Source organism: Amyelois transitella, chromosome 16, assembly GCF_032362555.1.
Source record: "Amyelois transitella isolate CPQ chromosome 16, ilAmyTran1.1, whole genome shotgun sequence".
In the NCBI taxonomy this organism is placed as follows: Eukaryota; Metazoa; Arthropoda; class Insecta; order Lepidoptera; family Pyralidae; genus Amyelois; species Amyelois transitella.
Genome location: NC_083519.1, coordinates 9114962 through 9126006, shown reverse-complemented (window position 1 = coordinate 9126006; position 11045 = coordinate 9114962). Strand labels below are relative to the sequence as shown.

Genomic DNA, 11045 nt, shown 5'->3' with positions numbered 1-11045 from the left:
ATTTTTTTTTATGTAGCGGAACCGATGTTGCGCGCGGTGACGATTTCGCGGAAACCACCTTTGGGCGCGATTTAAGACCCATTTTTAATATTAAAATTTTAGGTTTTCACGGTACCGCGTTGATAGACACGGCGGCCAAGCACTGTATTGCTGGCCACTCGCTATATACTCTCCTTCTAAGTCAGGGACATCGCCTCCACTCGTCGTCGCGTGAAATAAAGCTTGCCGACGGCGTAGTGCGCTCAATGGATGTACTCACCACCACTATTGATGTGCACTTAGAAACGAAAATTATCACCATGCCTTTTATAATTTTTCCCGAATCAACGAATAATGAAACATTGTTAGGTATCGATTTTATTACCGCCGCCGGCGTAGTTATAGATTTTTATAAGGGCGTATGGTTCTTCAGTACTAATGGTGAGGTCCAATTTAAACTGTGCTTCGAACCTATCTCGCGTAGTGTGTCCTGTGCTTCAGCAGAAATTTTAAGAGCTGATGAAGGTACTCAGCTTACGCCTGCCGAGCGACAAGCGCTTGCTGGCGTCATCGCCAGGTACACTCACGTGTTTAAAGTAGGGGGAGGCCCCACACCACATGCAGAACATCGCATTGATACAGGTGAGCACCCACCAATAGCCGTACCGCCTTACCGTCTCAACCCCGCTAAGAAAGAGTTGATGAAAAATGAAATAGATAAGATGTTGCAAGACGACATCATCGAAGAGTGTGAATCAGCTTGGTGTTCACCGGCGCTAATGGTGCCGAAGTCCAATGGTGGTATTCGCTTCTGCGTCGATTACAGGCGTTTGAATGCAGTTACCAAAGCTGACACATACCCAATGCCTCGCATTGATGAATTGCTTCAGAGTACAAAACGAGACTGCTACATGAGCACACTGGACCTGCGCTCATCGTACTGGCAGGTAAGTGTACGCGAGGCTGACAGAGACAAAACAGCTTTTGTCTGCCCGTTGGGAACCTACAGGTTTAAAAGGATGCCCTTTGGCCTTCGTAACGCGCCAGCTACGTTCCAGCGTCTCATCGATCGTCTTCGTTCCTGCTCTGCTCTTAAAGACGTAACTGTTCTTGCATATTTAGATGATTTGCTCGTCATTTCTCAAGGTTACCAACGCCACCTACAGGATCTAGATGCAGTTTTCAAGCGGCTCGCCGAATTCAACCTCCACGTTAACAGGGACAAGTGCTTTTTCGCTAGAGATAGCGTCAAATACCTAGGGCACGTAATAACGCAAGAAGGCGTATCCACAGACCCTGCTAAAGTGAGTGCCGTCCTTGAAATGAAAGAACCAGGTACGTTAAAACACTTGCGAACTTTCTTGCAAACATGCTCATGGTTCAGAAAGTTCATTCCGAACTTTTCTAAAGTCGCCGAACCTTTGACACGTCTAACTAGGAAAAGCCAAGCCTGGTCATGGGGCATAGAACAGACACAGGCATTTAATGAGCTTAAGCGTCTATTGACTACAGCTCCAATACTGGTTCAAGCCGATTTCAGTCGTCCCTTTATTCTGCGTACAGACGCAAGTAACTACGCTTTAGGTGCGGTTTTATTACAGGGCGATAACAATCAGGAAAGGCCGATCGAGTACGCTAGCCGTCTCCTTAACGCTGCGGAGCGGAATTACTCCACTACTGAACGAGAGGCACTCGCCGTAGTGTGGGCGGTAGAGCGATTTCGACCTTACCTAGACGGCCAACCAGTTATAATCGGCAGCGATCATCAACCTCTCCGCTGGCTGCTGTCTTTGAAATCGCCAGCCGGTAGGTTAGTTCGTTGGGCCCTAAAGCTCCAATCCTTTGACATCAAATTCCAATATACTCCAGGTAAGGCAAATGTTGTGGCAGACACCCTGAGTAGGCCGATATGTTCTGAGGAATCTCGCACGGACTGTGGTCTTTGCTCTGTTATCTGTGATCTGCCTGCTAAATCACCCAGCCAGCTCCGCCAAGAACAGACTGCGGACCCTGAATTGGAAAAGGTTATCAAGGAGCTCGAGGGAACGGATGACGTCGCAGCACAACGATGGCTAGATAGAGGCTATCTAATGGATCAGGGAGTCTTGTACCGTTTTAATCCAGACTCTGACACTGAATCCCCTCAACTAGTCATTCCGGCCAGTCAAGTTGCAGATATTTTGAAGGAGTTACATGACTCCCCAACAGCTGGTCATCAAGGTATTGATAGAACCTATCAAAAAGTAGCTCAGTTGTATTATTTCACAGGTATGCGGAGAATAATCACCGATTATGTCAAAGCCTGCATCCACTGTCAACGCTACAAAGCTAATAACTCCAAGCCACCTGGTTTACTTCAAACTCCCGTTATGAACCAACGTAACGAAGTGTTGGCCATTGACTTGTTCGGCCCTTTACCGGAAGGAGACCAGGGGGAGCGATGGATCCTACTAGTAGAAGACACAGCAACTCGATGGACCGAGTTGTATGCTTTAAAAGATGCGACAGCCGAAGCGTGTGCGAAAATCCTCATCGAGGAATATTTTCTGAGATTCGGACTACCTCGCAGGATCATTTCAGACAACGGAGTACAATTTGTTTCCGCTGTCATGCGACAGTGCATGACAGTGCTCCATATTAAACAAAATTTTGTTCCTCTTTACCACCCGGAGTCTAATCCTGCGGAGCGTAAAAACCGCGATTTGAAGGCAATGCTGGCTCATCTCGTCGAAGAAGACCATACCTCCTGGCCCAAAAAGTTACCTTTAATCAGGTTTGCCATGAACGGTGCAAAATGTCGAACCACTGGACAAACGCCGGCATACCTCACATTTGCAAGAGAAATGAGGTCTCCCACCGAGGTCATGCATGACCTCCGCACAATTTTTTTAGACAAAGGTAATTTTGTCCCACAAATAACGCCTTACCTTAGGAAATTTATCAGTTCGTTGTCAGCGATTCGTGAACGCGTGGAATCCCAACAGGACAAAACCAAACAATATGCTGATGCATCTCGCCGACCATCAGAGAATTTTGAGGTAGGTGATCTTGTTTTACTAAAATCTCACCTGTTGAGCAAAGGCTCACAAAACCTTACGTCCAAATTCTTCCCACGCCGCGACGGACCATATAAAATTTTTGAAAAACTTAGTCCAACCACTTTCACTATCGCTAGTACTGAAAATCCTGACGTCATTATTGGTAAATACCACTCCCAGGATCTTACGCGCTATCGCAGTAATAGTGACTCTCTGCCTAAACCGTTAGTTCCGAAAAGGAGACGTGGTCGTCCGGCTACGGTTAAAGAGGTACCAGTCCAGGAGCGTGGGCGTTCTCCAGGACTTGAGGGGGAGTATATAGCAAACCGTAGCGCCAAATACCCGGTACGAGCGAATCGCGCATGCGCGCCACGGCGATATCGTGACTAATCCAATAGTTATCGACTCTGACATCGCCGTCCAATCATAGGCCACGACGCACACGCCACCACTACGAGTTCCCACCGCGTCCGTCCGCCATGTTTATGACTCTCTTCCGCCCTTCCTTTCCTTTCTTCTCTTTTGGTAAGTCACCGCGTGCGCGTCTCTCCTAACACTGTTTTGTTAAATACCTTAGTCAGGGCTAATTAATTTTAAGAACTCAACCCTTGTTCTCATTAAAATAGTTTTTATATATATATTCTGTGTAGTGTACCAAATAAACCTTTTATCAACAAAGTGACTTTTTATCATCTACAACACTACCTCATAAGATGTAATTATGTGCTGGCCGCGTGATAGAAATTAGACAGATTTTATCTTATTTTATTTACATACAAATAATTGGTGGTCACATTATAGTCATGGATGTGAGGTATGGTTTAAGCCTAAATACCGTTTACGAGTTCTCAACTTGTTCAATCAATTAATTTCACTGACAGCAAGCTGAATCCATTCTGGAACGGTTCAAGAACCAAATATTATTAATTCGAAAGCCTGTCTGTAACTTTTTAAATGCTGGACGAATTTTATTGAAATTTTAAACATAGAAATACTTCTATTCAAATGTTCCGCAAGATCGGGAAAGGTTATAATTTTAGTTAAACGGGCTGATCTGCGGGCAAAAGTTTGTGTAATGAAAATAACTAATTATTAAAAAACATTCTATTAATATAACATTTATGCACATATAAGGATGTGGGTTTGTGATTCTTTTATTAATCAGAGCTTGACTTTTTAATAAAATGTTACAAATAATACCTAGCCCTTAGACTATTGCTTATCATTATGATAGGAGTTGTTTTTTTTATTTTCTGTACCAGTGTAGACGTGTACGTCTGATAGGGTACAGTTCTCACGACTTTACATGCTGGTATATTTTTTAATGCTTATAAATCTCTTATCTTTGCGTCTTTCCACCAGCACTAAATTGCTATTTTACTCAAGTTTTTAAAACACACTAATTTACTCAAGCACGGAATCCACTTTCGGAAATTTCGCTTTCCATTTTGTCTTGTCTTCGAATCTCTGTTTGAGTCCACCAGTTTGCTTAATATCATTCGCGAAGGGATGTTAAGTTTTCTTTTGTTCAAGTATTATTTTCATAAACTAAAAGAAGTCTTTATCAGACAGTCTTGAAAAGACATAAAGGGAATTATTTAGATGTAAGCTTATTTGTCCTGGTGTTAGTCTCAGAGTCTACATCCTCAATTCTTCACCACACCCCTCTTTTACACACAAATGATTCTCGTCTGACTACAACTTTGCAGAGGAATCTCGTACGGGGTCATGGTTACACATCTATAACATCCGATCCTTACTGTGTGTATAATCTTTTATATAATGTACCTACCTACCTATACGTTGATAAAGAAATATACCTATATATTCGGAACAAATTACACAGATTGAGTTATATACTATATTTTATAATAAATACTTAGATAGATAAACATCCAAGACCATGACCAATCAGATAAAGCTCGTTTCTCATCATGCCCTGACCGGGATTCGAACCCGGGACCTCCGGTGTCACAGACAAGGGTAGTACCGCTGCGCCACAGAGGCCTTAAAAAAAGCAGGTCTTTAACAAAAAAAGATTAAATGTTTTCCATAAAATTAGAAATATGATGAAATAATTAAAAGTACAGTGGGTCACGTGAAAAAGGAAGTTTGAAAGAAAAGACGGCTTACTAAAAGGCGACATGTTTTTGTATGTGGCCCGCTGTATGTATGTACGCGGGTTAAAACGTGGGTCGAATGTACACATTATTTTTTAAGTCTGTACTGATCATGTGGCTGTTTTGCATGTATGGTATTTGCAATGTTTCCATATAAAAGTTGACTTGACATTGACAGTGAAATCTGTCAGTACAGCAAATAAATCAAAGTGACGCACCGTGAAGCCGCCATTTGTAAATAAATATATGATTTTATTTTATTTACAATGGCACCGAAACTAAAGTTTGCCGAAGGTAAATGATAATTTGAGAAATTTTATACCTATACCCAGTTTATTTAACAGCAGACTTATTATTTATTATTCATATACCAATGTGTAACACATAATATTTTCGTTTCAGGTGAAAAAGTGTTATGTTTTCATGGACCTTTAATTTACGAAGCAAAATGTTTAAAAAGTTCAGTTACAAAGGATAAACACGTTCGATACCTGATACATTACGCAGGATGGAATAAAAAGCAAGTATATTTAATCATAAATTTGGTAATATTCCATGTTAAATTTTGAATGTAGGTTATCTAACAATCTTTCACTTTTTAACTTATTAACTAAGACGAAGCATATAACAGTGAAGTTGGTGACTTTTCTGATTTAGTCTACATACATAAAATCACGCCTCTTTCCCGGAGGGGTAGGCAGTGACTACCTCTTTCCACTTGCCACGATCTCTGCATTCTTCCTTCACTACATACTATACTATACTTCCTTTGATTAAGTCTATTAACAATATTTTTGAAATTTACATTAAGTTTTCGTTTATTCTAATATTTCCAGTTGGGACGAATGGGTCCCTGAGAGCAGAGTGCTGAAGTACAACGAGGCTAACGTACAGCGACAGAAAGAAGTGCAAAGAGCTCACTCTGCACAGCCTGCTAAAACTAAAAAAAGTAAGGACAAATAAAATTTAAAATAATTTCATTGTAATATGTCTCAGGTTGGATAAAATTCTCAATTTCTATTAAAACTTTTGCACATAAATGTAGAATGGGTGGGCTGAATGCCTTATTTCTTTCTCTGCCAAATTATCTTTAATTATTGAAGAAGCTGTGTAAAATTATTTATCCTCTTAATTACAAACATCATTTCTTTGAACTTCTCTGTTAAGGAAATAAAATATTTTGGGATTATTTTAAAATATAGAAAAAGGGGTTAGCAACCTATCATTGTCTCAGATTATCAAATTTGCCATAGAACCAACTTGCATGAATGTGCAGGTTTCTCCTGATGTATTACTCCTCCACTAAGGCATTGGTTAGCAATCAAAAATAATGTACTTATATCACTCAGAAATGTCAAGGTCCGGTTAAAACCGATGAGCTTACATGAAAAGAGTTATGACATCCATGGGAGAAGCTGATGAATAACTAGCAATACTTGTGTTACAGCTCCAGCCAAGGGCCGCAAGTCAGAAGCTGCTGCAAACACCACCCCGGCTAGGGAGGAATCTAGGGCTCCTACTCCAGCAGGTACTAATAATATATAATATTTTTATAAGAAATTCCTTGTTTGTTACCAATAAACATAAAATTTACTGGACTGATGTTCATGATATTTGGCACAGAGATACTTTAGGACTCCTAAAGTATCTCTGTGCCAAATGTTATGTATGTTTATGTGTATGTATGTTACTCCTAAATTAGGAGTAACATATGCAAACTTTAAAGCAGGCAGAGCAGCTGTTAACAGCTATACGACATAAAGAAAATGTTATTATAAATACATGTACCTTTTACTATTATGAAAAAAGTAGTATTACAAATTCAGTTCAAATGAAAAGCAATTTTTTTATCAAAATTTGTTTAAAAGGTCTTCTCAACCAGTAGGATAAAAAAAAAATAGGTAAGATAGAGCAAACAAATTATATTTTGTGATTCTCCATCTTATTTTACAGCTTGGAAAATTTTACATGCACTTCTCAGTAGCCAAATAAAACCTTTATAGCAGTAGACAAAGATAAATTTTAAAATAGTCTTCTACTTGGTGAAGGAGGTCAGAAAGGTAATGTGGTGTAAAATGTCTTTTGTACCATATTTTTTGTAGTAAACAGCTCTCGACAATTGATAAGAAAAATTCATAACTTCATTTTTTATTTTTCATGAAAATTTTTTTTTTTTCAATTTTATTATTTGCCTCAACTTGATAAAGAATTAATTACTCAAAATCTATGCTTATTTGTCATTTTTGTCACTTTTAACGTCAATTCATGCCCATCCTGAATTGGATTTGGATGTCAAGCAAAAAATTTGCGAATTTTACCAAAGGAAGCGGTATTAAAATTCTGAAATAAATTTGGTGAAAGCGAATGTATCGAGGTGCAATGAAGGTGTTGAAGCACGGCCGCTTGTCGTTCGCAGGCAAGGAGGCGGAGGCGGCGCCCGCGCCCGCCAAGGCCGCCAAGGCGCACAGCAAGGACGCGCCGCCCGACTCGGGCTCTGACCAGCCTAAGTGAGTCTTTTTGTCGTTATTATCAGTTACATACATACATATGGTCACGTTTATATCCCTTGCGGGGTAGACAGAGCCTACAGTCTTGAAAAGACTGAATGGCCACGTTCAGCTATTTGGCTTAGTGATAGAATTGAGATTGAAATAGTGACAGGTTGCTAGCCCATCACCTAAAAAGAATCCCAAGTTTGTAAGCTTATCCCTTAGTCGCCTTTTACGACATCCATGGGAAAGAGATGGAGTGGTCCTATTCTTTTTTGTATTTGTGCCGGGAACCACACGGCACAGTATCAGTTACATAGTGTTATTTGCTCTAAAGGTAAGGGAGAACTAAAAAAAAAAGGTGTTTTATTGACTCATTTCTACAACATATTATGTACATACATACAAACATAAAATCACGCCTCTTTCCCGGAGGGGTAGGCAGAGACTACCTCTTTCCACTTGCCACTATCTCCGCACATACATCATTCATATAAAAGGTGTTAATACATTTTCTAAGCGGGTCCAACGCTCAGCCATTTACCATCAAACTAAGAATAAAACTCAGAACACAAACAGCACAGCACATTCAGGCAACTGGATGTGTAACCATAATCCAATATAAGCTTAGGTTCCATGGCGTTCAATTCGGCATTCCAAAGGTTGCAGAGGTCAGAACCGACAGACACCTCTGCTGAGTGATGAGGATGTAACCGCACTATAGCTATAGAGGAAGAAATAATTTTTCCTGGTGTTTTGTCCCGGTTGCATCCTCCTTGGGGAAGTATTGAGTTCCACCTATTCAGGGGTAGGTAAATCAAGAAATTATAAAAAACATCTCCATGACTATTTTAACCAAGCAACAGAATAGAATAGAATAGAATAGATTTATCTGTTATTTATCTGTTAGCTTTAATGAGATCTTTCATGTCTACTCTTGTAGACTAATTAGTTATGAAGGAAGGACTTGTTTATTATTTATTTAACATATTATCTATCTCCATATTGTCCTGCCTCAGGCTTCGTCATGTTTTTATTTACACACATTCAATGTTAATTCCAAAATTACAGGAAAAAGCGCGGGCGCCTGGACTTGTCCATAGAATCCGAAGAGCAATACCTCGCCAAGGTCGAGGTCAAGATCAAAATACCCGAAGAACTGAAAGTGTGGCTCGTGGACGACTGGGACGTCATCACAAGACAGCAGAAACTAGCCATGCTGCCCGCTAAACTCACAGTAGAACAAATTGTCGATAACTACCTAGCGTTTAAGAAGTCGAGCAAGTCTCACAACCAAGCAAAAGAATCCGTTTTAGTAGACATAACTGAAGGAATCAAAGAATACTTCAATGCAACATTGGGATCACAGCTGTTGTACAAATTTGAACGGCCACAGTATAGCGAAATTTTACAAGAATACCCGGACACACCGATGGCTAAGATATACGGCTCTATACATTTATTGAGACTGTTTTCCAAAATGGGACCCATGTTAGCTTATACGGCTTTAGACGAGAAGTCATTGCAGCATGTACTGACTCATATACAGGACTTTTTAAAGTATATGGTTACAAATAGATCGACGCTTTTCAACCTGCAGGATTATGGGAATGCGACGCCGGAGTATCACAGGAAAGTGCAGTAGTTTTGTGTAGTGTTATTGTGCTTAAACTTTATGAATTGTTTAATGTAAGCGTTACTGCTGTATTTGATATACTACTAGTTTTTGCTCGCGACTTTATACACATGAATTCGCTTTTTCTCGTTGTCAGAAGTTCGGTAATTGGCCCTATCAAAGGAAATACGTGCCAAATTTTATTATTTTTTATGTTTTGGTCGTGCATGATAGATGGTCACTTATGGTCACTCCGTACGAAACAAAAGTTTTGGGGAATTATTTAAACGTTGTGGAAAAGATTTGTGTTTGTTTTTGATCTTTTCACGATTTTATCACTAAAGCAATTTATGTACCAAGAAAATTGAAACAATTTAGGAGCTTTTACAAACTTTGTAACAACAATTTGATTCATGTGAGTGAAGGCTTAATATATTTTTTATAATTATAAATTATATCAGTTAGAAAAGGCAGTAAAAATGCTTATATTAGATGTTTCATAAAGTTTCGGCTGTGGTGTAAGTTTTAAAGTTTGATAAACTGAGTAAAGTATGACTGTCTCTTTTTAACATTTGTTTTATTCTTCATTGTTAATATTCAACCTATTGTGACTTCGAAACTATATTATATCGGCTTCTGTTTACCAGAAGTAATAAATAAAATTTCGACGAAGAGTATTTAAAACTGTTAGATATAATCTTATCCTCATAGATGGCGCTACTGTTACAAAAGTATTTCAGAATTTGCTCTGTTTTTCATTTGAAAGCAAAGACGTTGCTAATAGTAAATTTTAAACTTTCCGTAAAAGTATGTAGGTATTATGTAGTATTAAATAACTAAAGAAAATTTGGTATAGCTGTTTTAAAACTCGGAAGTATCAAAGTAGTTTGATAGATACCTTAGTGTAGATTTATGTATGTAGACTAGTATGTATGTGTACCTATTTCCAACGTTTACGTTACCAGGACTGGGTAGTTGGTAAATATAGATTTTTTTTCATGTAGTTATATCTACCTTGTTTCCTAGATTATGCTAGATTGTAAAAGTCAATCAAGGGAGCGGCTTTTGGTTTAACATACTAATAGTCTAGCAACTAGTCACTCTTTCTAAAACTCAATTCCATCAGTGACACCTGTGTGGAAGTAATACCCAAGTAAATTAATAATTTTCATTGAACCAATATTTTGATGCAAATAATTATGGCTGGTTGCTTAATAAGCAATGTTGCCAGTTCAATAATGAATTAACCAGGATGCGTATTGCTGTCTCAAGATCCGCTTGTGACCACGTTCTAAGAGTTGGGAGGTAAAATAATATAGTATAAACATAAATATGGAGCGACTGCGGTCAGACCTCCGTAACTATTCACACAGGCAACCAATCTTCAAAGAGCATGTGTTCTAGACGTTAAGATGATTTAATTCTGCGGTAATACGCGCGATTTAATGATAACCCACAAAGGTCGCCTCTCGCCATATTCGATTAACGACCAAAGTTAGCCAAACAAGTTCTTGCACGCGTGTGTATGGAGACAAAGTACAAAATAGGTACTATAGAATGCGTACTAAAGTCTTAAGTAAAAGTACAGTAAAGTCATTGCAAGTATAAGTTTATTTATTTTATAACTTTATAATATTTCTTGTAACTGTGTAAAACTCTGTGCAATAAGGTATTACAAAAAAAAAACAAACACTGAAAACCAAATAAATTTGCGCGTCCAAAAGTCCAAACATTCCATAGCTCTGTAATCAGGCCGCATCGTTTAAAACGGCCGAACTTTTTCACAGTATACAAAGAATAAGTT

General features: G+C 38.9%; 1 protein-coding gene across 1 annotated transcript; it reads left to right on the top strand.

Annotated features, from left to right (window-relative positions):
- The first annotated feature begins 5335 nt into the window (after positions 1-5335).
- LOC106129083 (mortality factor 4-like protein 1) lies at positions 5336-9810 on the top strand. The gene is made up of 6 exons (XM_013327526.2): positions 5336-5431; positions 5540-5657; positions 5974-6086; positions 6585-6665; positions 7554-7644; positions 8698-9810. The coding sequence occupies exons 1-6, from the start codon at positions 5404-5406 to the stop codon at positions 9269-9271; spliced, it is 1005 nt and encodes a 334-aa protein (XP_013182980.1). The 5' UTR covers positions 5336-5403; the 3' UTR covers positions 9272-9810.
- The last annotated feature ends 1235 nt before the right edge of the window (positions 9811-11045 follow it).

What these genes read in the sequence shown, in the direction of transcription:
- LOC106129083 (XM_013327526.2), top strand. Translation starts at nt 5,404, where the DNA reads ATGGCACCGAAACTAAAGTTTGCCGAAG. An exon ending in TAGGGCTCCTACTCCAGCAG is followed by an intron (nt 6,666 to 7,553) that starts GTACTAATAATA and finishes TGTCGTTCGCAG; the next exon opens with GCAAGGAGGCGGAGGCGGCG. An exon ending in TCGGGCTCTGACCAGCCTAA is followed by an intron (nt 7,645 to 8,697) that starts GTGAGTCTTTTT and finishes CCAAAATTACAG; the next exon opens with GAAAAAGCGCGGGCGCCTGG.